The sequence below is a fragment of the Coenobita brevimanus genome, chromosome 8, assembly GCF_032717465.1.
Source record: "Coenobita brevimanus isolate Jiangsu-jjx chromosome 8, ASM3271746v2, whole genome shotgun sequence".
In the NCBI taxonomy this organism is placed as follows: domain Eukaryota; kingdom Metazoa; phylum Arthropoda; class Malacostraca; order Decapoda; family Coenobitidae; genus Coenobita; species Coenobita brevimanus.
The window spans coordinates 47,157,680-47,184,248 of NC_136961.1; the positions used below are offsets into that span (position 1 = coordinate 47,157,680).

Genomic DNA, 26,569 nt, shown 5'->3' on the forward strand with positions numbered 1-26,569 from the left:
CACACCCCCCTCTCTCATATACCTCTCCACTCCATCCCTCCATCTCATCCTTAGCCTTCCCTTCCCTCTCTCCCCCTCCACCTCACTCACATACACTCTCCTCACCAGTCTCTCACTCTCCATCCTCTCCATATGGCCAAACCACCTCAATATGTTTCTCCTAATGCTTCCTACCACATCCACAGCCACACCACAACGCTCCTTTACATCCCCATTTGTCAGTCTGTCTCTCCATGTGACTCCACAGGCTCCTCTCAAGTAACTCATTTCCACTGCTCTCACTCTTGACTTGTGTCCCTCCAACAACGTCCAAGCTTCACTTCCATACATTAGAGTTGGTATCACAATACTGTCATGTAACAACTTTTTCACTTCCATGCTCACTTCCCTGTTTCTTATCACTGCCTTCAAGGTACCAGCCAGCAACCTTTCTTCCTTGTTGTACCCTTTCAAGCACTTCACCCTTCAAACTTCCATCCTTGCTCATCACATTACTCAAGTACTTAAACATACACACATTTTCCACATCCTCATCATCCAACCTCACTGTACATTCACTGACTTCACCTCTCTCAAAGACCATAACTTTACTCTTCCCTACATTCACCTTTAGATTCCGTTTCTTAAACACTCTCGCAAACTCATCCACCAAGCCTTGCAGATCCCCTTCATCTTCACTTAACAACATAGTATCATCTGCAATCAACAGTATTGGGAGTTTCCAAACACTGTCCTCTCTCATTAGGGCCACTCCAACATCCACTGCCCTACCTTGTATCTCTTTAATAACCCCATCCATATACAGATTGAACAACCATGGAGACATGACACATCCCTGCTTAAACCCAATCTTCTTTTGAGGGGGGAACAGGGAGGGGGAGGCCGAGGATGAGATGGAGGGATGGGGTGGAGAGGTATATGAGAGAGGGGGGGGGGGGGTGAGTTGAGAGCAGGGCAGTGAAATGGCGGGGGACAGGGTGACTTGAAGGCAATTTGTTTGTGGCCACCCTAAACGGGATTGAGGCGTCTGGCAATAGATAGATAGATAGACTATTTTGTTTTGGCCTGGTGGTATATTTTACCGGTGTATTTTGGTGTGATTTGAATGAATTTGACTTTCATTTTCAGTGCTTGTGATTAGTTTTCAAAATAAACCCCCCTCCCAAGTGTCTTGTGGGACTGGTGGGTTTTCAGGGTTCTGGGTGGAAAAAATGACAAAAACAAGCATTTGGGGCAGAAATATAATCAACATCAGTATGACCAGCCAAAGCATACTCATAGGGTTATAACTAACCGCATGAGCCACATCGAAGCTGTCTGTCACTGAATTTTCCCCATGGTACAGGTATGGTATACATACTCATACAGAGTATTCAAGAAAAAATGCCAGTCTTTAACATTAAAATAGGTAAGATTGCTAACATTAAGCGATTATATTGTACATGAACCTTAGAAACTGTCATATTCTTTTCAATATTTTAAATTTAAAGCTAATGCCAACTGTTTGTTGCGCCTACCCACACGAAGGGGTGCGCTCTCACACTTTCAAGATTATCGCTTACGTTGAAGGCGTGAGCTTCCAATTTGAGCGGGGTGAGGGAAGGGTAACCCCTGCCCTCAGTTTCAAGACTATGGGTGTAAGACACAACACAAATACTATTCTACCATTAAATCTTATTATGATAACTGTGTGATGAGAATCCAAAGTAGAGAAGCAAAGCATATTATCATGCACAAGCAGACAATTAAAAAGAAACAGTAACACAAAGCAACACAGCTTATATGTGGACACATTTTGATCTAAACTTAATCCTCCATGCCAGCCTAATAGTGAAAACAAGCCATACACAGTAGTGTCACTATGTGTAGAACATGCACTTCCAGCATTTTCATGGCTGCATGCTTAACCAATGGAGTGTGAACTACAGCTCTAGCTGTGTGAATGGGGGTGTGTGAGCAACACCTTATGGTGTAAACTTGACAACTGCATATCAAATTTTCCTACCACAACTGACATTTTCATCTCCTAGAAGCAACCGTGCTCTCATCACACTACCACTCACCAGTGTCTCAGTTTCATTCCTGTAACCACAGAAGGTGGTAACATCCTCATAAAATGAAACCAGAGCTACTCACTAATCCTTACTCATGCTGCTATAGGGAATGATTGTTTTTTTTCCCCTTCTTTGCTGCCATATGCCCTATATGTACATCAACTATATAGAACTTCAATACGAGATAATTTTTGGTCTTTCTTGCAAACTATGGAAGGTTCTAGGGTGGGTAACTGCACACTCCAAGGGTTAATAATTGAAAATCATTTACAACAACATTGGCTTCATAACCCATTAAAGGGTTAATGCCACTGATTGGTATAGAAAAGGAGATCTATGTACAGAAAATGTACCCAAGTGACTGTTTTGTCCAAAACACTCTTTGTCTGGAGGTTCCCCGCAGGAGGTATGGTACTATAAGATCCTGTACATTAAACAGAGAAAAGAATCTTCAACCAGCTGACTCATAGCTTCTCAATGAATGACATTTCTGATTACATCCTCTCACTCCACAGGCAAATATTTCTGAAAGGATACGGTATTTTATAAGTTATGTAAATTACCCTCCTCAACTTGTGCTGATAAAAATAGCAGGCAATACACATTCTTAAACAGTGTCAAGAGATAACATCTGAAACAATTTGTCCATTCTCAAAAACTTTAGGTAGGAAAGTTAGAGATACTTTTTTGACTGACTGTAAAAAATAACATACTGAACTATAAACAGATTTCTCCCCCCCTCCTCTTTAAGCAATCAAATAAGTGGCAGTGGGTAGAGAGAAGTCTTGTGTAGACTTTGCACACAATACAGTCCTTAAAAGATTGATACAGGGAATACTGAATTTACGACATCTCTAAATTTCACAACAGTTTCATGAATAATTTTGAAAATGAAATTTGGAACACCTACATTATTCCAATTACTACAACACTTCACACACCAGAATTCACAGCAAATGAAATGGCATTTGCTCGCTCATTCTGCATAGTCCTGGAACAAAACATCACGGTACAGTACTAAGTAATATTATTTTCTTCCAATGACACTGTGCAGTGGTGCCTCATAAGCAATTAGATATGATACACACCCCTTCCCATATCTTTATCTGTATCAGTACACAAGTAAAATAAACACTGTCCTTTTAATTAGAGTTGGACAAAGAGCACTTATGGCTGCATGCTTAATGACTGTATGTCTCCAACAAGCTCAACATTCAAATTATCTTGCAAATATAAAAACAGCTGCAATACTCTCAAGCGTCTGAAACAAATGTTGACAGAATAAGGCACTGGAAGAACCAGAAGAACAAGGGCTGCCCAGCAGCTGCTGAGAAAAAGAAACAGTTAACTATACCAAAGAAAAAGAATATATTGAACAGTTAAAACATGATGTTGCACAGGCATAATGCAAACCAAACAACTTTACCATCTTCCATAACCACTATGCCTCTCATACTTGGCAATGATCTACCTCTGTTTTGTTCAGTTTTTCATGGAAAGGGCAACAGGTCTGTGGACTATTCCTTCTTTCCTCTTTGAATAATAATAAAACACTAATACTAATACTAATCATAATAATAACTGTGGTACTTGGTGGGGGTGCTCACCATCCACTCACTTGATGTAGTGCTACTTTGGGTGTCTGCCCTTTCCTCTCTTCCATCCTTCCTTTTTGGTCTTTCTTTCCTTCACTCTTTCCTCTTTCTTCTGCCTACAGGTGACTTTACACTCCCTCTTCTGTCTTTCTTTCCTTCATTCTTTCCTCTCCCTTCCGCTTATGGGTGACTCTACAGAATGACAAGCCAAATGGTTTCCTGTACACCAGGAAACCATTGACTATGCTGGGTGGTAACCAAATAACCAAATTATGGCACCTGGTGGTTTAGTGGGTAATTATGGTGCTCCAATCAGACTGAGCCTGTGTAGGTTTACATCCAAGGGATGGTTGGGGTTTATTGCTCACATAATGCCACTCAGGGATGAGTGAGGCTGGTCACTCTCATCTTGAATGTCAGGACCAAATTGCCTAGTCCAGTTCCTATGCTCCCCATGGGGTGACATAGGACTGGATGATGGATGGATGGATGGATAATAATAATAATACTGTAATAATAATAATAATAATAATAATAATAATAATGTGAAATCCCATCCTCTCAGTGACTAATTAACCTCTCTCTTCATCACAGTGTTGCATCTTTATCCCTCTACTATCACTACTTCAATGGTCACTGCTCTTCTCATCTGTCTCCTTGAATCCCTCCTCTAATACACTGGGCATGAAGCACCCATCTGGCAACTCACTCTCATTTTTTGTCTGTCTAACCCTCTAATGCAAGCATTAACCAACACTCTCAGTTCTTCATGTATGCAACCAGTCAACTCTGAAACTGTCCTCTTCAGTCTGCATTTCCCTCTGCCTATGACCTCCAGTGCCTTTGAATCACTTGTTCTTCCTGGACAAAACAACCTGCAGATGTCCTTTCTTGGGTTCTCTCTTCCTTGCAGAAAAACAGGGCAGGTATTGATTACATTCTGATTACAAGAGGAGGCAGCAAAAGCAGAAGCAACCATTTATTAAATATAAAAAGTAAGTCTGGCAGTGTGAGTGAGCAAGAGGAAGTGAGTGGGTGTGATGAATTACCTGTGGAGGAAGGAAGGGGTGTCCATGTGGTGGAGTGACCACGATGGTGAGGGGTGGTGGGTGAGGGTAGGGTGAGCCTGAGAGGGGTGAGCGCAGGTTCTCCCGACCCTCCACCTCACATGCAACCTATAGAATCAGCAGGATTCGTGCACTACACAGGCTACACTGGACAGCTGGAAGCCTCACTTCTAAATACTATACATCAACCATTGACTACAACAAATTAATCACTTCACTCCAAGGATGACTTTCTTAGTTCACTGTTGCTTCTTCCTGAGGCTTTTATTCAGTTTTGAAGAGACATTTCAGACTGGAGGGGCAGATGCAGCCTTAATAAACTCCTCCAAAATGAAAGGCCTTTCCAAAACTGAATAAAAGAAAAAACTGTCTAGAGGCAAAAAGAACAAACTAATAAGAATGTCATCCAGTTAATGAAGGTAAGTCACACTATGGCATTGTACAAGCAAAAATATTAATAGATTAGAAGCTGGCTTAAATGCCAAGGTATAATACAGCATTAATCACATTTAAGAGGGAGTTTTTTAGAAAATAAATGGTCACAAATTAGTCCTTAAATTCAGTCATAAGAGAAATTAAAAGGTTTATTTACAATTATGAGAGAAACTAAAAGTATATTTACAGTTATAAGGAGAACTAAAAGAAATTAGACAAGCATCAATAGAGCTTTAAAAAAAAAAAAAAAAAAAAAAAAAAAAAAAAAAAAGCTGACCACCTGGATGTTACTGAATAAATGCACACACACAAAAACTGTCTGCTGAAACTAGCATATCACAGAAGATGCTGAAAACTAACTACAAACATAAAATATATATTACTGTACTGTATTTAATCTGAACTTGAAACACAACCCTATCATTCTCTTTACCTTCCATGCTCTCATACAATGCTTCATCATTGGAGAAAATAGGGAAGATCTAGGCAACCCTAATTATAAGTCCCTTTCTATATTTCTATTCTTCTACATACATGTGCCAAAGGTGGGCTGTTACTATTTTGTGATGACGTGCATGTACATATAAGGCAAAATTTCCCATTTTACCTGCTGTAAATGATGCAGAAATACTATTAAATCTTATCTGAACAGCTCTACAAAAAAAAAAAAAAAAGTCAGTGAAGGCTGACTTCCTACAAATAATGAAGGACCTAAAGCAGGAAGACATAGAAGGCTATAGTTCTATATAATTCTAAATATAATGCACATGAATACTGGGTAGTGGTAGGTGGGGGCGTTCACCATCCACTCACTCGATGTAGTGCTGCTTTGGGTGTCTGCCCTTTCCTATCTTCCTTCCTTCCTCTAGTCTTTCTTTCCTTCTTTCTTTTCTCTTCCTTCTGCCTATGGGTGACTCTACTGTACACTGAGTGACAAGCCAAATGGTTTCCTGTACACCAGGAAACCATTTACTACGCTGGGTGGTAACCTTATAACCAAATTATGGCGCCTGGTGGTTTAGTGGGTAATTAAGATGCTCCAGTCGGATTAAGCCTGTGTGAGGGTAATATTCAAGGGGTGGTTGGGGTTATTGCTCACATAATGCTACTCAGGGATGAAAGAGGCTGGTCACTTTCATCTCAAATGTCAGGACCGACTTGCCTAGCCCCGGGTTCCTACGCTCCTCATGGGGTGACACAGGATTGGATGATGATGAACACTGGGTGCTATGATAAATGGCACTTGGGTAAACATGGAAGATATAAAACCAATTCACACACACACACACACATTTCAAGTAAGACATTAAACAAATATAAGTATGTTAGCAGTGTGAAAACCACAGAAAATTTTCAAAATTTCTACTAAAGGACCTCTGCCCCAGATATCCACAAACACTAGAAGCAAGGAATACTGAGTTAAGATGATCCTGATGAGTCAGCCAACTACTGTACACTGGCTTTATTACTGATGTTGTTACTGTGGCTTCAGGTTCCTCAGGATGTGAACCTGGTGGACTGCACTCTGAAGCTGCCATTCTCCTACAGTCCTCCATCCTCTTTTTGGGATATAGGAAGCAAGCTAAGGAATGTTTGTACAGGTATAATTGGGAAGCTGAGATGCCCAGTCACAGTGGTGCTATAACATTAAGGTATCCTTCTCCAACACCTTTGTTTTTCTTTGCAATACAACAAAGAAGCATAAAACATAAAACTACAGAAACAACACATAAGTTTAAAATAAGAGTTACAACATGCTGCTCCAAATTACAAAATATTTATGGTAGGATGTAACACTAATAAAGGCCTTTAGAAAAGACAGGAAAAACAATCAACTCTAGTTATAATTAACCTTTCCACTGTGCAAAGCCCTTTCTGGGTTTAATAGAATTACCTGCGAGTTGTGAGAATAAGATAGGAAAAACTGTTATTACTATACACTGAAAAGGATAATGCTGGTTGTTTCTAATCTCTTCAGTTAGAGAAGTGTTTCTTCGGGTGTGTTAAATAATCTAGAATCAGCCAAAATAAAATAAGAATGGGTGTTATCATAGTGAAAGGGTCAAGGCCATTTAGAGAAGATGGTATGGTTCCCCCCTTCCCATTCCAAGTTTATTGGCAGGCTTCAGGTTTGGGGCAATGAGGCAGTGCTGTACTTGCTATGCAGCACTTGGAATTGATGGACATCTATAAACAGACATACTATGGAATCTAGGAGCGAAGAAATTACTGGACAATGTTTCTGAATTTACACTGTATTCTAAGTAGCATAGGTGGCACTGTATTATCTTTTCCTTAGCAATTACTTTGCATCACTAATCATTTTCTTGTATGCTATCTCTATTAGTTTCATGCTGACTCTGCACCAAAAACATACAAGATGATATTAAGGAATAATGAGCAACAATAATATCGAAGGAAGACATATTATGACATTTCCAAGCCACTACAGCACAAACACGTCCCTTAAAAAGTGCTCAAAATTTATATAACATACAAGAGAATAGTAAGGTATAATGTGTAAAATTAACTGCTAAGGTAGAGGAACTAAGAATTATGGCTCTTGAAAAAAATTGCTGGAAACTTGAGGCTTTCCAATAAATGCAGAACTGGGGTGGGGGGGTTCAGGGCAACTGTACTGTAGATAAGCATAGAGGAACACATGCTGGCTAATTCTCACCTGATGTAGCAGATCTGTGGGAGGGATGTCGGTGGTTCGGTTAGTGTAGTGTGGTCCCTGTGGCTGAGTGACAACATTAGCTTCCTGCACTGGTACGCCCACACCCGAGCCTACACCCACGCTAGCACCATCACCACCACCACTACTAATGCTGCCACCACCATCCTAACACAAAAAGCCGGGGTTAGTTGGGTTGTTGTTGTTGCTGATAATGATGATAATGATGTCAGTAAGAATAAGACACTAGCTTTTTCAACTAAAGTTAATGATGGCATAGGAGTGAGCAAAGATACTATCTGTTTATCAATCTATACATCTGGTGTCACCACCCTCCTAACACCAGATGCCAGAGTTAGTCGGGATGCTGATGATGTAACAGTATGCACAAGGCACTACTTATCTATCAATGTATGTATGAGCTTATTTATCTAACATCCAAGCATTTACTGTCCCCATCAGACCTGGGACTAGGCTACTCAATCCTAATTTTATTCCCTTAATTATGTAGCATTTGCAGTGACAACTATTATGGTAGCTAAAAATGTTGGAAACTTTAAGTACTGATGGCTTAATCACCAACATCAAATATCACAACTCTATTGAAAGAAAGATTATCAAATTACAGTACATACCGTATAATGAGAAGAGAGGACTTAAGCATATTGTACACTTACGCTAAATAAAACTTAATTTATATTACCTTCCATACCATGCCACACTGACAAACAATTATGTCACTGAAGCTCCTTCCATAACCAGTGTGTGATGGTTACCCAGACCCAAGATTGACAAACTTACAATCAATGCCCAGGATCCCCCCCCCCTCCAAGGAAGACAAAGAAAGGAGAGTGCAGAATCTCCTCATGTCTCCTGCTCTTCCTGCAAATCAGAGTTGAGACAGGGAAGCAGCCCTGTGTTTGTTTGTGAATCTGGGCCTTGGTGTCTTCTGGTACTCTTACAGCACAATACAATACGTAACAAATACACTAAATTACACTATATTACAGTACTAAAATTCCTCAATTTGCTGGACTTTAAATATCCTGAATTTTTCACTATTTTAAATCTGGGAAATACATTCTATTAATTATGTGATACTTCGTTAACTAGACAAAATGTAGTAAGAGTAGGGTGGAAGGAATATTATATAGCAGTGAACTCTCCAGATTTACCACCATCCATACCATAATCTATCTCATTAACTGAGGAGCTACTATCACAAAACACACACACACACACACACACACACACACACACAAACATACATGCACACATACACAGGAGCAGCATTAGCCCCTTCAATCTTATGTTGTATTTTATTATAAATTCTGATAACTTCCAGGTGATTTTATTTAGCTCAGGGGGTTACTTTTCTCACTGGGGGGGTTAAAAATTGCCTTCAATAACCCTCAATGATGAACACCATTGTTAAGTTGAATATCATCATCTGAAGCAGCAGAAACTATTTTAAAAAGTAAATAAATAAACAAATTAATTACCATAATTAATAAAAATATTCTATCTATCTACTGCCAGATGCCTTAATCCCTTATACGGGGTGGCCACAAACAAATCGCCTCCACATCACCCTGTCCCTCGCCATTTCACTGCCCTGCTCCCAATTCACCCCCCCCTCTCTCATATACCTCTCCACTCCATCCCTCCATCTCATCCTTGGCCTTCCCCTCCCTCTCTCCCCCTCCACCTCACTCACATACACTCTCCTTGTCGGTTTCTCACTCTCCACCCTCTCCACATGGCCAAACCACCTCAATGTGCTTCTTCCAACGCTTCCAATCACATCCACATCCACACCAAAACGCACCTTCACATCCTCATTTTTCAGCCTGTCTCTCCATGTAACTCCACAAGCTCCTCTCAAATAACTCATTTCCACTGCTCTCACTCTTGACTTGTGTCCCTCGAACAAGTCCAAGCTTCACTTCCATACAATAGAGTTGGTATCACAATACTGTCATGTAGTAACTTTAAATTCAGTAATAACTTTTGGCAAAATTCAGACAATATACAAACACAGCTAACAATCCATCACCAAAAACTTAACTCTACTGAGTGTTGCACATACACAAACAATGAGACACGATGCATAAAGTGATGAGCACATGCTTAAAGCATATTCATTTAGCAGAAAGCAAAACTAACAAAGCTATCAATAGCTACATAATGCAAGGGTAAATAATTTTTGTTTACTTTAAACACCACTGCTTTAACACAGATGAAAAGAGTAAACTATATTTGGAATGTACAATCACTACTCCAAAGAAAAGTAATACAGTACATTCACTCCACAATACAGAAAATATGATGTTTATTTTTCATAATGGTATTTTTTAGTTTGAACGTCTCAACTGTATAAAAATGGTTTAAATTATTTTCATTTTTTAATCTGTCATGTAATTAATATGCTTTGTGAAAATTGGCAAAACCAGTACAGTACATCAAGAAAAATGAACAATACAGTTATTTATTTATTTATTTATTTTTTAAAACTGGCTAAGCACATTCAGCCCCTTTAATCCCAAAACATCCTAGCTAGTTTATTTTTGCTGCTACATAATTATTTTATTCAACTTAGGAAAGTCCTCTCATAAGGAAGAATGCTATTTTCTACTCATTCAGTTTAAGAAGCATATTCTAAGCTGAAGAAAATAATCAAGAAATGATACGACAGATGCAAAAGACATCCCCAGAATCAAGCAGTTAATGATACCAGTGCCATTTACCAAAATGTGGTACCTACTGAGACGTGTACTTCAGAAGAAATTACTGTGCTTGTGGGCCTAGCAAAACTGTGCACATGGAATGAGTTGAATATATAGGTAGCTAAGGATAGCATTATCAACAGCCACTCCACTATAGTTGGTTTTTCACCTGACAACTGGGCAACTACATCAAGGCTGCATCAAAAACAAGTCTCCATTTTGAGATATGAATAAGTCTCCTTGCTTATTAGTCAATACCCACCCTCCAAGTTGGATACAGCTGGCCATCAACCAATGAGTTAGGGGTTACGGATTTTTTATCCGGTTAAAAGAAATGTATTATACCAGACAGTCTCTACAATGGCTGAAGTAATTAACTGTCACTCATCTTGGAAGACAGCATTTTTCTTATCAAATGGAGTTCATGCTGAAATAAAAGACTCTCATCTATCTGCAGCAAAGTGTGGAAGCAAAGCCATAGAAAGCCAAGCTGGGGAGCATATGCATTACGAAAGCATAAAATACTTTCATTAACTCCCTCAATCCTCTGACATTTTCAGTTTATTCTTGCTACCTCCGGACAATTATATTAGGCACTGGGGAGACTATTTTGTAGTGATGGTGTTTGATGCAGTTTCCTTACACCTTTCACAAACTGATCTCTCTCTCTCCCTATGATGAGAAGAACTGTTTAAGTTTAGCAAGAATAAAAGAAAAAATACATCATCAGATCCGGTGATGGAATATATTTAATTCTTGATATTTCCAGGTAACTTTTACCACACTATCTATCTTCTACCTGGCATCTGTCAAATGACTTCATCCTAGAAAGGGTGGCCAGAAATTAACTACATTCACATCACCCTGTCCTCCACCAACATGCTGTCCTTCTCCAATTCACGACCTCTCATCCTTGCTCTCCATCTCCCCTCTCCCCTTCCACCTCACCCAAACTCTCCCAGTCAAACTCTCATTCTCCATTCTCTCCACATGTTCAGGCCAACCCATGGTTCTTCCAACACTCTGCACTACATAAATACCCAAGCCATTCCATTACAACAATTATATGCTGATATGTGCAATGTATAATCTTGACTACAAGCTAACAGGCAATGCACATATGATAGATGGCCAATATACTGTCTGGTGTCTCTAAGTCTGCAGTGATGGCAAAGAAGTATGCATACCAAAGACAGGGAAGCTGGGCTAATGCTGGGGTAACTGGGACTTTGTCAAATTATTGCAAAAGCATGTTAACATTTAGTACAGTGCTAAACTGGGATCTTTTGTCCTTCTTACATAATACTTAAAAACTGTATATATGTGTATATATATATATATATATATATATATATATAATAAACTCAATTATCCACGGCAATTCAGTCTATATATATATATATATATATAATAAACTCAATTATCCACGGCAATTCAGTCAAGCCCTACAACAAATAACATGAAACAACTGATACTGCATAGTACCCATCATTGGCACAATATCAGCGTCGAGCTGGATACTGCATTACTATCTGTCTTGACCCTCTCTACTGTACTAAAAACTTTCCCATGAGTAAAAAATGAAAATTAAGTATGCAGTAATACAGTAATACATTGACAGCTGGCTACTGTTTATGAGCTGGTTGATACACCTCGATGATAAATTTTGCAGAGCACCACTGGATACGTCCTGTTTCGGTCCTGGATAATGCATAATTTTGCCGGATACTGTTTTAATAGAACTGAACCAGCAGTGCCGGACATTGTATTGGGCTGGACATTGAGATGACTGATAATTGAGAGTTTACTGCGAATACAGTAATCCCTTGATTATCCGACGTAATAAAGCCATCAGTGTATCCACATACGGTCGAAATCTGGATTTGGAGCAACATCTTACCTACCAATACCCTACCCATACCTAATGTATATGGACAGCCCCACCTAACAATGGCAGTGTTCTTCAGCCTTTCAGTTACTTTACAGTACTGTATCTAAACATTATAATCAAAATATGCATGGGAATATACAATATAATGCTAGAGACTATGAAAATACAGTAATGCATAAACAATAAAAATCTATAAAAATCTACAGTAGAGTACAGTATAGTACTTACCACCCAGTGACAGGCAGACAGGTGTCGTAACCCGGTAGCCCCTCAGCTGGTGTTAACAAATGTCAAACACCTCATCCTCCTTCATCCGCTGGAGCTTGGCGATGAGTGGGGACGTGTGGCAAGGTGATGGAGGCCTACCCACCTCAGGAGACAGCTGTACGCTCATGTCTAACGGCAACTCAACAGCTGTCGATGTGCTTGGTGGCAACTCAACAGCTGTCGATGCGCTCGGTTGTGGGTCCGAGAGTGAAGACTGGGTGACAAGGTGGAGGTGGTGAGGAGAACGGGCTCACACATGTGGGGCTGGCTGGCTTGAAGGAGTCGATCTTGGTCTGACGATATGTGCAACGATTCTGACGGAGGAGGACAGAGTCCCTGACAGCCCGCAGATCCATCGCCAACTTGAGTGGCACCAACTACCTGTCACAATAAGGGTGCCCGCCATAAATGAGCACCTGTTCCACATTGGCACACAGCGCACCAAGACGAGGGAGTAATGGAGTGGAGGGGTGCTCAGAGTCTGGGTCCTCATCCTCATCCTCGCAGCTGTCCTCTGTCTGCCCCGCAAAGACAGTAGCGGTGATCTCCTCATCAGACAACGTCTGGTAACCTGCATCACCACTCTCATTGTCCAACCACTCCCTCACATCGTCAATGTCAACATCCTCGCCTGATGAGTGTGGACAAAGGTGGAAATCATCCAATTCAAATCCCTCAAAGTCGTGCATGGCCTCGTATCCCTGAAGGAGACGAGATCAACCACTTTCACGTGTTCTGACGGAGACTTCCTTCCAAGTATTTGCTCTCCTGAACACCACAGACTTGATATTGTAACAGCTACTGTAAGATTTTCCAAAGTCCGCTCCCCATGTGTGTTGACCCCTTGCTCATCCCCTAGCACCACCATCACCTTGTCCAGGAACCTCCGAAGGTAGAGTCGCTTTGTTGCCATGATAACACCTTGGTCCATTGGTCAAATGAGAGCAGTCATATTAGGTGGCAAAAACATGCACCTGATATGACTTTTATCGGCAACCAATTCCTTCTTGGACAGATGCGCAGGGGCACTGTCGAGGATCAGGAATGCCTTCACCTGGTTGCGAGGGATACCAGGTTCCCTCATTTGATAATGGATAACCTCCTTGACAAAGTGTCTGTGGAACCAATCTCTGAAGATCTTACAGGTAAACAAGGCCTTCACAGAATTGTACCACACAACAGGCAGGCTATCCATCAACCTACGGAGACAACATGGCTGTTTTGCATGTTCACCAATAATGGGCTTGAGGCGGTGCATCCCATTAGCACTGGCAAAGCATAAAACCAAGACAAGCTGCTTGGATAACTTTCAACCAAGCGCAGTCTTCTTCCTCTTTTCTGCCAGGGTGTTGGTGGGTAAGGAGCGATTGAAGAGGCCAGTTTCATCAGCACTGTACACCTGACTGAGTGCAAGGCCCTCATCCTTGATCAGGCACTGCACTTTCTGGTGAAACAGCTCAACGTCCTCTGCTGCCGTGTACAAAGCCTTGCCATGTGTCTTACGGCCGGTTAGTCCATGTAAGTTTGAACAAGAAGAGCCAACCTTCAGATGCCTTTAAGTCATGCACATTGTGTGGGCATGCAAACTTCTCTGCTGCTGCCTTCAGCTCGGCACCACGTACAAGCATGCTGGCACCCCATCTTTGGTGGAACCAAACCAAATTTGACTCATTGATGGTGACGTGGTGGGGCTGAGACGTCACCTTCCTGTCACCCTCCTGAGTGGCACCACCGTAGTCAAGCCCGTACTGAGTCAGCTTGGCCTGCAATTTTTTTTATATCAAACAATGTTGAACTGGCTGGTTCATATTCCCGCAGAATGTGTGAAGTGGTCCACCCGCGTCAACCTTGCTCAGTATCTCATGCTTCTTCTTCAGAGTCAAAACCTTCCTCTTTTGTTTCTCGGGTTGTGGTGAGGCCATCACCACACACACAAGAATGCCACAGAGAAAAATTAAGGCCTGAGAAAGGTAGGAAACCACCTTAAACGCAACAGTGCAAGCAGCCATAGTCAAAAGTATGTCCACACTCACGAGAGAAAGGTGGAACTGAGGTCTGGTACCACCACTTGAATGCTGAGCTGCCATGTCTCTAACCACGTTTGACTTAAAAAAAAAATAAAAAAATATAATATAATAATAATACAAAAGCATAGCTGACCTCAGCACAAGGGTCAATTTCACTTGGCTGGGCAAATGAGCAACAGTGGATCCCCCATACATCATGGCCTCAGGGAGTGTCTGAGTCATCCGACCGGCCAGGCAACTTTGACCATTTGGTATGGAGGTGGTGGACGGCCACGCGTGCCTGGAAGCGTCAGAGTGATACGGGCAGCCAAGTAACTTTGACCGCTTGGTGAGGAGCCAGACAGTGATATTTCCTCAGGCTGTGGGTTAGGGTCTGTATTACTTGTGTGGCCAATAGCATCAGAGTGATCTGGGCTGCAAAGGGACTTTGACCATTCGGTGAGAAGCTGGATGGCCATATTTGCTCAGCTTGTGGGTTTGGGTCCATTACCCATGCGTGGCCAGAGAGGCCGGCCAGCTGCCAAACCAATTTTTTGAGTTTGTAGGCCATCCAACCGGCAATGCCAGAAATTTTTTTCCGGATACGGATTTAATGGAACCAAGGCCTAATGTCCGGATATGGAGCATGTCGGATACAGAACGTCCGGATAATCAAGTGATTACTGTACATATATCCAGGGGCATCATGAAATATGTTAAATACTGTATATATATATATATATATATATACACAGTATTTATATATATACACAGTACATCTGGAGTCAATAAAAAAGCACCACCTAATGTTACTGCAATAATTCATGTAACATTGCATGGTTCTAACAATGATCTGATTTGGTACGATCATATACTCATTCAACCCCCATCTGAGCAAAAACATTCACTTTGTGCACAAAGCAATGTCTCAGAGATAAAATGAATATGTTCAACCCATTCCAATCACTGCCTGTTCATGGAAATGGAACATGTGGTTGTTTTATAATAACAGGGTTAGGTTGTGTATTGGTGGGATATACGGTTTGTTAGGTCTTGAAAGACTGCCACCATGCCATGTTTGTCATGCCTTGAATGTCATCATGTCTTAGGGATGCTGGAGGGTGGCATGGTGTGACATGAGGTAGCCCGCAGAATGGGCTGCCATCATTCAACGATTGTCAGGCTCATCCAGGGGCATCATGAAATACGTTAACCTGACCGACAGTGACCTGGAAGAGTACATGTCACAACAGAGCTTCAAGATCACCACATCAGGATGCTGCATCTCCAGAACAGATTCTGGCTGGCATCACAAACAGCATGTGAGACTCCTGATCAACATAATCATCAGATAAGCTGGCTCACCATACAGCAGTGACTGCAATCATTTGGCCTAAACACACACAGACCTGTAAGAGGTTTGGATCTCTCACTTGCCCATTGTCAGAACAGACTACAGTGGTGCGGCCAACATGAATGCTGGACCAGAAGACAGCGGAATGCTATATTCAATGACAATTGTTGTTTCTGCGTGGATCACTCTGATGGACGTCTTCGCGTTTGGAGATGAAATAACGAACATTATACAGTAAGACCTCACTGTAACAGACTAATTGGGGCCCATGCCCTTTCAAAAAATGCGAAATTCCGATAAAAGCAACATCCGGACTTCCCCTGCTAACCCGGACTTTTTCTGATATATCAGACATTAGTCCAGATTGTATGAACGGTTTTTAAACTGTTTTGACTACCATTGCAGTACTGTACTGTGTTATAACTTCAATACATTAATCAAATGGTATAATACTGTATATTAAATAATACTGTACTGTATACTAATAAACATGTCTTTTATTTATCTTATTGTGGTGAACATAGCTGAAGCGGTCAGGGAGTCCAGAGTGCTTCTGGTTTTATCGGACTTTTTCCGATATACTATAGGAATTTAGTCCGGTAGCTCCTCAAGTCTGATAAAAGCAAATTCCGGTCTACTGAAGTCCGTTATATCTAGGTTTTACTGTACTGTCTGTTGCGTGAGACAGGGTAACCACTGGGATGGACCAGGCATCATGGCATGGGCAAGCACTTCGGCCAACTACAAAACACCTCTAGATCATCGAAGGCAATCTGATGGCTCAAAGATACGTCGACAATGTTCTCAGACCCTATGCGATCCCGTTTCTACAAGATCATCCACAGATAATAAGGTTGCAAAAGATAACGCTCGTCCTCGCGATGCTCGTGTCACAACTGAGTTTCTGCAGGCTGAGAATGTCAACATATTGCCATGGCCTGACTTCTTGCCTAATTTAAACCCAATCAAACATGTGGAATCATCTAAAGAAGTGACTATCGTCGCATGACCCCAAACCACAAAACAGATGAAAACCGATCCAGGCAGTGCAAGAAAAGCGGGAGAGGCTTCCACTGTACACACTACGTAAACTAGTGCCCAGTATCAGGGGTAGGATTACATCTTGCATGGCTACAAATGGTGGCCACACTATTCTGACTGACGCATGTAGTTTGGAATTTCCTTTCTTGGGTTCGGGTCACAAATACAGTGATGACTGCTTATGCAATATCCAGCATGAGGAATAGGATTACATCTTGCATGGCTGCAAGTGGTGACCACATCCTATTCTGACTGATGCATGTAGTGTGGAACTGCCAGTCTAGAGTTCAAGTCACAAATGCACTGATAATTGTTTATGCAATGAATTTATTGCCCTTATATTCTGTCATAAACATCTAGGAGATATTGGTGGACTCACTGCAAGTCGAACTTTACATACAATAAACGACAGGCAACCTACTGGTCCGTTTTCGTTGACTCAATATATATTATTACTTCATGTTAATAATACCTGGAAACTTATTACAAGTAGTCTCTATCTCATGTGAGAATTAAATTTGTCAAGGAACATTAAATATTTTTTAAATATAAAAAGAACAAAAACCACTAAAAAATATATATATATAATGCTACTACACCTACGATTCGCCAATATACCCTGTCCCTTGTATGCGTAGGATAAATAAATAAACCTGTTAAAAGACACGAAGATATATCTACAGAAAATCAAAGCAATACTTTTATGCATAAATTCTTAGATTATGGAAAGTGGGGTTTTCTGTAAAATCAAGATAAACAAGAGACTACCTGTACTGGATCAGTTACCCCAATACCTGGCCCGATTTCTCCATTTTAAAGGACTGATACTCAGGCTGAACACTGACCCTACCAGCATTTTAATGATAACAAATCTACGAACATGCAAACAGCGTATGACAAATCACCATAATAATACATAATATGAAACTACACAAGATGCAGCACAACATATGATCTGCACATAATATTTAAATATACTGATACAGTATGTGGAATTCTACATGCACCATAAGCCTAATTCAATCAATCCATACTAAACACGTAATCCCTATATCTACAATGATAAATAACATAAACAACAGAAAGGCAGGAAAAGAAAAAAGTTACCTATTAACATCTGGTATACACAACTACTGGTATTCCCCCCAGCAGACTAAACCATGCGCCACTGGACAGTCCATCAACACTAAGGTGAATTAAACTCCAAGAGATGGTGAGAATGAGATTAACAGTTAGATGACAGGGAAGTCAGTGGATGATGGATATTTTAGACCCATGGCTTCATCTGCTGGAGAAAAATATCAATATTTGTTTTCTTCTTTACAGTAACAGTAACAGCCAATCCCATATTACCCCCTTTTGAGGTGTTGGGGCTACTGTAGATCAGAACATATAAAGGCATGAGACTAACCTGTATCCTAATAGCAACACATAATCAATAAATCTCTAGTTACCTCTATGAGTTCTAACCTACAACTACCACAAACTGACTTAGGACCTCTCCCCACAAAGAATTACAAAACACAGAAATCATAGTATATCACAATGTTTGTTCATGAAATGCCACTCATTAATATGAAATCATGTTTCCCCTGTTTTTCAGGACCAGTTGGATGCATTTTGGCATGGAATCACTTAGATCTCTAAAGTAATCTAAGGACATTTCTTTGCAACAAACATTTGTCAGTTCAGTCTTGAGGTTGTCCAGATTGGGTGTCTTCTTCTCTGCCATGATTTTCTTCACCTCTGCCCAGCAGTTTTCTATCAGATTTAGATCCGCACTGTTGCCAGGCCAGTCGAGGACCTCAATCCGATTATCCTGAAGATATTTTGTCTCCTTTCTTGACTTGTGACATGGAACTAAATTGTGCACGAAAAAGTCGCACCCACGAATAGCAAAAAAGTTTAACAAATTATCTTTCAGAACTTGAATGTACCAGCCACCATTCAACATCAAGTTTAAGCCTTAGGAAGAAAGTAGAGACCTCCCCTTCCCATTTCACCTGAGAAACACTCCTATACCATTACTGATTGTGGGTACTTAACAGTCGGCACCGTGTAAGCGGGGTCATATCGACTACGGGAGGCAGGGCGACGAACCTTGGCAGAACACACCTGGAACACTTGAAATGTGCTTTCATCGGAAAACATATCTTTTCTCCACTCATCCAATGTCCAGTGCGCATACTTTTTGGCAAACTGAATGTGCTGCTTCTTCATGCAGTCAGTGAGAAGCAGTGTCTTGGCTGCAGTGCGGCTTGGCAAACCCAGCTCCTTCTGCAAGCTGTGTTGGATAGTTCAAATTGAGACGTCTTTTAACAGCTGGGGATGAATTCTCTTCAATTCTGCTGCTGTCAGTTGAGGATTCTTGATTACAGTACTCTCCTCTTCAGAAGCATATCTTTGCCTCTGAAAGTCCTCCTCTTCTTTCCACTGCCATGCTTGTGCTCTGGTACAACATCAGGTGGCATGCCGCGTGCTGCAACAAGAATCTTCATGACGGTTGACTTTGCGCGTCCAGTACTTTCACAAATTGTGTTGATAGGGATGTTATCCTGCCTCCATGAAATGATACGGACCCTCTCATCCCTTGAGAAGTACTTTCCAGGTTTGATAACTTGACTATAAGAAAATAGCAGGGCAAACAGTAATGCATACAAAAAAAGAGAGAGGTGCAAGCTTGGAGCGACGGGAACATATACTCCCACTCTCGCTTCTGGGCAAGCACTGATGTGCTGAGAGTTTCACCACCTCCCGCCAACACCAAAGGAATTGCCAGTTACTTCTTGCCCAAAAAATTCACTTGGCAGAGGTGGAAACACAAAGCAAAGACAGTCAACTCTCCCATAGCAAATCTGTGTGTAGGTCCAAAGTCAATTTGCAGTGGGTGTAATGTTGAGAGCAAGACTGTCATTTGGACTGATACTTCCTAACCACTAAACTACCAGGTCCATCTACTTAATCCCTTCAGCCTAATTTCATGTTTTTCCTTTGTTTAATTCCTCCTTACTCCACACAATTTTATTTAACTTTGCAGAGAATTTCCAAACTGTACTGGTTTTACAGTGTATAGTGTACAGCATTCATTTACCTCTTCACAGGTAAAAGTCTAACCTGAGTAGCATGAAATTACCTGGTAGTATCCTGATTAAAGTGAAAAACATTATCAGAGTGAAGTTGCTAACTCCTTCAATCTGAAGACATAATTTTTATCAGTCCACCACCAGAAAATTTCATTCAACCATGGAAGGCTCTCTTAGTTGTGAAAGGGATAATGAAGGCCATGCTGAACCTCTTCAGCTGAAAAAGTTTCTACTTTCCTTTACTGAACAAATTTGTAGACAGGTAGTACAAATTAAATAAAGAATACGTCACCGGACTGAATGGGTGAATAGTACAGTAATGAGATTGAGCCAGTGAAGGTTTATATCCAAGGGGTGGTTGGGATTTATTGCTCACGTAATGCCACTCAGGGATGAGTGAGGCTGGTCACTCTCATCTTAAATGCCAGGACCAACTTTCCTAGCCCCGGGCTCCTACGCACCTCATGGGGCAACATAGGATTAGATGATGGATGGATGAATGGATCTGTATATGGATTAATTGCATTCAGTACTACATGTTACGTGTACTTTAGCAGTGATGGTTCTCAACCTCATCCTATGTGCAAGGACCAAACTGCTCACTTATCCATGAAGTGCCATCATACTTAACCCCTACCATTGTTCAACTGAGATGCTGGAGAGGGACACCATCACACAATGGGCCCAGTATACAAACATCCCTCAACTTCTTCCCTATCTCCAAAAGTGGATAGTGGCTGCAAGAGAAGGATTTCTTTGACATGCAGTCCACTGGGGTCATATCCAGATGAGCCTGGGGCCAAAACCAAAACAACTGGCCACTACAATACTTGCAGATATAAAACAGTACAAACTTTGAAATCTGAAATGCTTGGGTCCAAAGGCTTTTTGGAAAATGTAAAGCTCTGGAAAGTAGAATCATACTGATAATTAGAAAATCAGGTAAAAAAATAATCATGAATACCATGAACAGTAAATACAACAGAGTATTTAATACTGGTAGTATATTCCATTCTTTACTTGTCCACAAATATACTTTTTTGTCACATATATATAGACTGTGTGAGGACAGATTGATAACACCCTCTTACTGCATGAAAAAATATTTTTGAAAGTAGATGTCCAGATTTGGAAGTTTGTAATGTACTACAGTAGCTCTTTCAGCATCCTATCTTTATACAGTACAGTACATTGTCTAACTCTTCCAGAAATAATTATGCAGTCCACGATAGACTAGACCTACAGTCTGTATGCTATACAAAAAACTTAAATGCCTTCTATAAACTTAGAAAAATTACCCAGCCTCTGGAGAGAGAGAAAAAAAAAATTGTGTGCAATACAGTATATACACAGAACTCAAGTGCAATTTCTCATGTCATCAATTTATTCTGAGCTTTCTCCAGCAAAGTAAGAGAAAGTAAGTGCTAAACTTCATGGCCTGAGTAGCTGTTGGAAAATATATTATTAGCGTGAGCTAGCACAAGATTACAAAGGTCAGGTTGGTTACTCTGCAGAATGGTTAGTACTGCCAGAAGGAGAGAAAGATATAAAGAACCAGCCACCCACAGAGTATTCCAGTGTCAAGGTCAAACTAGTAGAGGTGGGATTCAATGCATCTTTCATGCATAAGAGTTCCACAACTCTCCTTGAACTTTGCCTTGAGCTGTCAGCTTAACCCGTGGAGTAAGCAGTTACCTGCCTTACCACCCTTCTCAGTATGGAAAGAAAAATAGATATATAAAAAAATATATATAAAAAATAAAAATAAAAATGCATATAAATTAAAACAAAATCTAAAATGAACTTCTCTTTATTTAAGTTTTGCATAATTGCAGTGACATGTGAAGGGTACATGGCAGTAAAGAGAAAACAATTTTATAATGTTTTCGTTTGGGGACAGTGGCTTGGGTATGGGTGCATAAGTAAGTAGGTATGATGTTATCAGAGGATGTCATTTGATGAGGATGCCATGTTGCTACTGTACCCTCCAAGGCAACAAGAGTGAAACTGGGATATGTGGCTCACTTGGGTGGCACTGTGACAAGAGGAAGGCCCCTACTATGTGGTGGAAAACTTTGAAGACCCAATGTCAAGGGCACAGCCTCTGCTGATGCTTACGTATCCTCTTGAACACAGCTGGAGCTGTGACTTGCACTCCACAGGTTATGTCATACCACATGTATTACTGAGACAGGACAGGACAGACCCTACAAGTAACTGCAAGCGCAAATGAAGGACAGTAAGACAAGGGAAGGAGGACAGTAGCCAGAGCTCCTTGTGGCAGCCAAGGGACAAGAACGGTGGCACAGGGGCCCACCTCTGGAGCCAATACGTGGAAGAAGGCTGGGCAGGTTTTGTAGTTGATGGATGGCGACCAGAGGGCACGCGAAACCCGGGAGGCACCAGAGCTCAGCACCTACAACACTTGGCTGTCAGGCTGAACTCTATGTACAGTGGGGCCTCATCCACTACTCTATCACCAACAAAATACTACACCTCTTGAAAGCTTTTCATCACTAAAAATTAAACCCTTCACTACAATGACATCAATTTCATTCATTCCAGCTACCACCAGACAATTTTATTCAGCTTAGGGAATATTCCTTAAATAAAAAGGGGGAGGCGGTGGCTGAATCGGTAGAGGCGGCCTGCAGTCCTGATGGACCCAGGTTCGAATCCCGGCTGGGGCAGGGAACAGTTTAAGGATTTGAATTTCATAAAAAGCAGACTTTCCTGATCTATCAGATGACCTGCCGACGTGTCGTAAAAATACCCCTGCTAATACCAATACACCAGTCCTGTATGAGACAGCCCTAGCACATATTCGATATGGATGGTGGGTGTTAGCGCCGAAGTGGTGACATGTGGAAGTGTAAGACTACTTGGCCTCGGGAAAGGCTACTGACCCCGAGCAATAGGCCCTGAAGCCTTTGCCCAGAGTTGGGGGGGGGGGGAAGAAGGGGAAAAAAAAAAAAAAAAAAAAGTTACTCGAGTATGATTTATATCCCTCTACCATCAGCTGTCTCCCCTAATCAAACCAGAGTCATCTGGTGGTGGCAAGAATAAATATAAAAGACATCTTCAGGCTAAATGGGATTATTTCTAGACAGTCCTATTCTACTTCTTCTTCTCTAAGAAGCTGAGCATCTGAGGGCCCACTGTACATACACCCATCTTGACACGCACCATACAAGCCATGTAGAAACACCCTTTTCTCTGAATAAACTTGTAGTACATAAAGCTTAGAGGGAAACTAGTAAAAGATGACAAATCATTTGGTAAAAATAACAGGCAAAATTAAATCTTCATAATAAGGGCAAAGACATATAAATGAAGTGCAGCAAAAAAGAAAACTGAATTAAATGGAGTTTAAAACTCCTTGCAAGTGTATTTAATTATTCTCTGCTGAAAATAAAAGGTCTAGTTTTCTAAGACTAAGCAGAGCAGTAGATCACAATAATGCAAATAAAAAAATTCCTTTAAACTCGCTAAGCCCAGGGACGTCCTTTTTCATTTTATTTTTGCTATCTCCTGATGATCTTACCCAGCATAAGACAGGCTCTTTGATCTGGAGGGGGTTAAATGTAGCCTAGACAAACCCCATCAATACAAGAGGCCTTTCATCTACTGAATAAAATTGTCTGATTGCAGCAAGAATAATCTAAAAATGACGTCACCCAGAATCAAGAGGTTCAGGAACCTGTGAAGTAACAAACATGAAAGGCATAAAACACAAACACCTTCCATGCTACTTTAGAGGAAGAAAATCATGCCAAAATTATTGTTACCTTACTACTGGATAATACAAAGTTTAGTGCTATGGGACCGGCGAAATGAACACGAATATTTCTCAAGTTTACAAACATACCCTTGTACACATTCAACCTGAAGATCTGAAAAATCTACTTTATTGAATATTATTAATCCGAAAAGTATTAATTTACTGAGTTTGAAATTTAAAAAAAAATAATATATATACACTCAAACCTCGATTTAATGGACTAAATGGGGAATCAACTTGTCCCTTACTTGAAAATGTCCATTGTTTTACCACACAAAAAGACAATCTTATGAAATACAATGATTGTTTCACTTATTTATATATGACTATGAATACTATTTTACAGGTTCTGTATACAGAAACATATTAATGTGTATAACCTAGACATTACGTATCATTTTTTAATGGTCTTGTCCGTTTGTCAGGTAGAATATGGAGTCCCTTAAATCCGAACTCCCTTAAATGGAGGTCTCTTAAATCGAGGTTTGAGTGTACATACACACATATATATATATATATATATATATATAGAAATAGAAATAAATATACAACTTTGGCCAAACTCACCCCAGCCAACTGCGTTTTAAGGTCATGACTGAATGTGGGTGGTGCTCCCAGAGTGACAGGGGTGCTGGGATGGCTGGGCATGGCGAGAGGCACTGACAGGGGTGGAAGGGTGTGAGATGACGGCACTGAGGTCTTCAGCTCCTGAAGCTTACGGGCCAGCTCTGACAAGTTGCTGTTGGAAGTTACACTGCAAAGAAAGTAAACAAAAGGATACTGCAGGTTGTATTCCATGAAGGATCCTAGAAATACAAGCCTGCATGAAGAAAGACTCATAAATACTCAAGATAAATACATTTATAGGGAAATCAGCGAAGAATATGGATCACTTAAACCCTTGAACTTGTCTAACATCTTTTTTAGTTTATTCTCACATCTAACAGACAATTTTCATTAACTTAGGAAGGCTCCTCACAGTCAAGGGGTTTACTACAGCTATACTCTATCTAATTACTCCTGGTTGAGAAGTCTAAGCTAAATAAAATCACTGGGAAAAAAATCAATACGAAAATAATCAGGAAAAGATAAGAATAACAAGAAAGAGACATCCCATGGCTCAATGGGAAAATAATCAGGAAATAGCGATAATAATATTTTTTCCTTTTTTTTTTTTTTTAAGTTGAATGGGTTAATATAGCCATCTATAATATGCTAGTGATGATAGAATTTATCAACACAAATGTGAATACTGGTGAAAGCCCTCGCTGTATGTATGGGAGATATTCTAAACCTTGACAACTTTTTAAATATAATTTCTTCTGTAAACTTTGGAAAAGTGGAAAATCAGCTTAATATATAACAATTAAACTTTGATATGCAATCATCTTTCATCTGCTGTGGCCTTAATATAATGAGTTAATCAAAAAAAAGGTAACTTCCAACATTGAATTACTGTACCTGTCATTCTTCTCAACAGAGTTCTGCTGTGAGAGTCTAGCCTGATGGTCGGTGTATGTGTTTTCTGGTGTGCAGTGGTGAGGGGGAGTGGGACCACCTGAGCTGGGCTGAGATGTCGGAATCCCTCCAGTGTTAACTACACTATCACTCTGCAACTAAGCAAAAACACATCATCATCATCATCTGGACCTCCTTTCGCACCCTAGGGAAGGGTGAGAAGTAGCAATGTCCAGACAGCCCAAGTCTGCCCAGTCCAATGGGCCACACTTCCATTCACTCATCGTTCAAGCCCCCGGAATCCTGGCTCTATCGAATAAGCCAAAAACATTCACCACGTTCTGTAGCTTCACGTAAGCGTATCCGGTAGAGTCAATCTGGACACTGCCACATTAAAAAGAGGTGCCCAATCCCTGATCATGCACTTCTCCACACAACATTCACCCAGCCAGCTCGATCTCGTTAGTTCCCTAGCCTCACCGACTTCCAAACCTCTCTTCCTCACACTCATCCACCATATCTCTCTACCTTCTCCTTGGCCTACCTCACCTCCTCCCTCCTTCAAATTCACTCAAATATACTTTTTTCAACACTCTATTGTTATTCATTCTCTCCACATGACCATACCATCTCAGTACACTCTCTTTGATTCTTGTGTCCACCAACTTCCTCGTTCCACATCTTTCACAAATCACATTATTTTGTATCCTATGCACCCTCTGTACTCCACATACATTCCTCAGCAGTCCCATCTCCACTGCTCTTGCTATGGACGTCTCATTTTCATGCCACACCATAGTCTCACATCCATATGTCAAAGTTGGCACCAGCACTCCTTCATGTAAGCCTCGTGCAGCTGCAGCACTCAAGTCTCTATTTCTTATCAAGGCCTTCACTGTACCAGCTACTTTTTTTCCTTGTGTCACTCTACTTTCAAATTCTTTTCCACACTTTTCTCTCTTTTCTATCACTGTACCCAGGTATTTAACCTCTCTCGCCAATTCCAGTCTCTCTCCATTCACTGTAACATCGCACTGGGAGTTACCTTCTCTCTCTCAATAACCATCACTTTACTCTTTTCTGTATTTACTCTCAAGGCATGATGTTCACACACATCAACAAAACTCTGCATCA

The 26,569-nt window shown here is 40.8% G+C and overlaps 1 protein-coding gene across 4 annotated transcripts in view; it reads right to left on the minus strand.

Annotated features, from left to right (window-relative positions):
* Wnk (Wnk kinase) overlaps positions 1-26,569 on the minus strand; it is a 110,780-nt gene that overhangs the window by 19,915 nt on the left and 64,296 nt on the right. For 2 of the 4 annotated variants that reach the window (XM_080277144.1, XM_080277132.1), the window contains exons 18-21: positions 25,439-25,587; positions 24,545-24,731; positions 7,832-7,996; positions 4,699-4,824 (exon numbers count right to left, since the gene is read on the minus strand). In XM_080277144.1, coding sequence (XP_080133270.1) covers positions 4,699-4,824; positions 7,832-7,996; positions 24,545-24,731; positions 25,439-25,587 — 627 coding nt within the window. The remainder of the gene's footprint in view (positions 1-4,698; positions 4,825-7,831; positions 7,997-24,544; positions 24,732-25,438; positions 25,588-26,569) is intronic. The other 2 variants (XM_080277135.1, XM_080277139.1) reach the window with 2 other exon arrangements.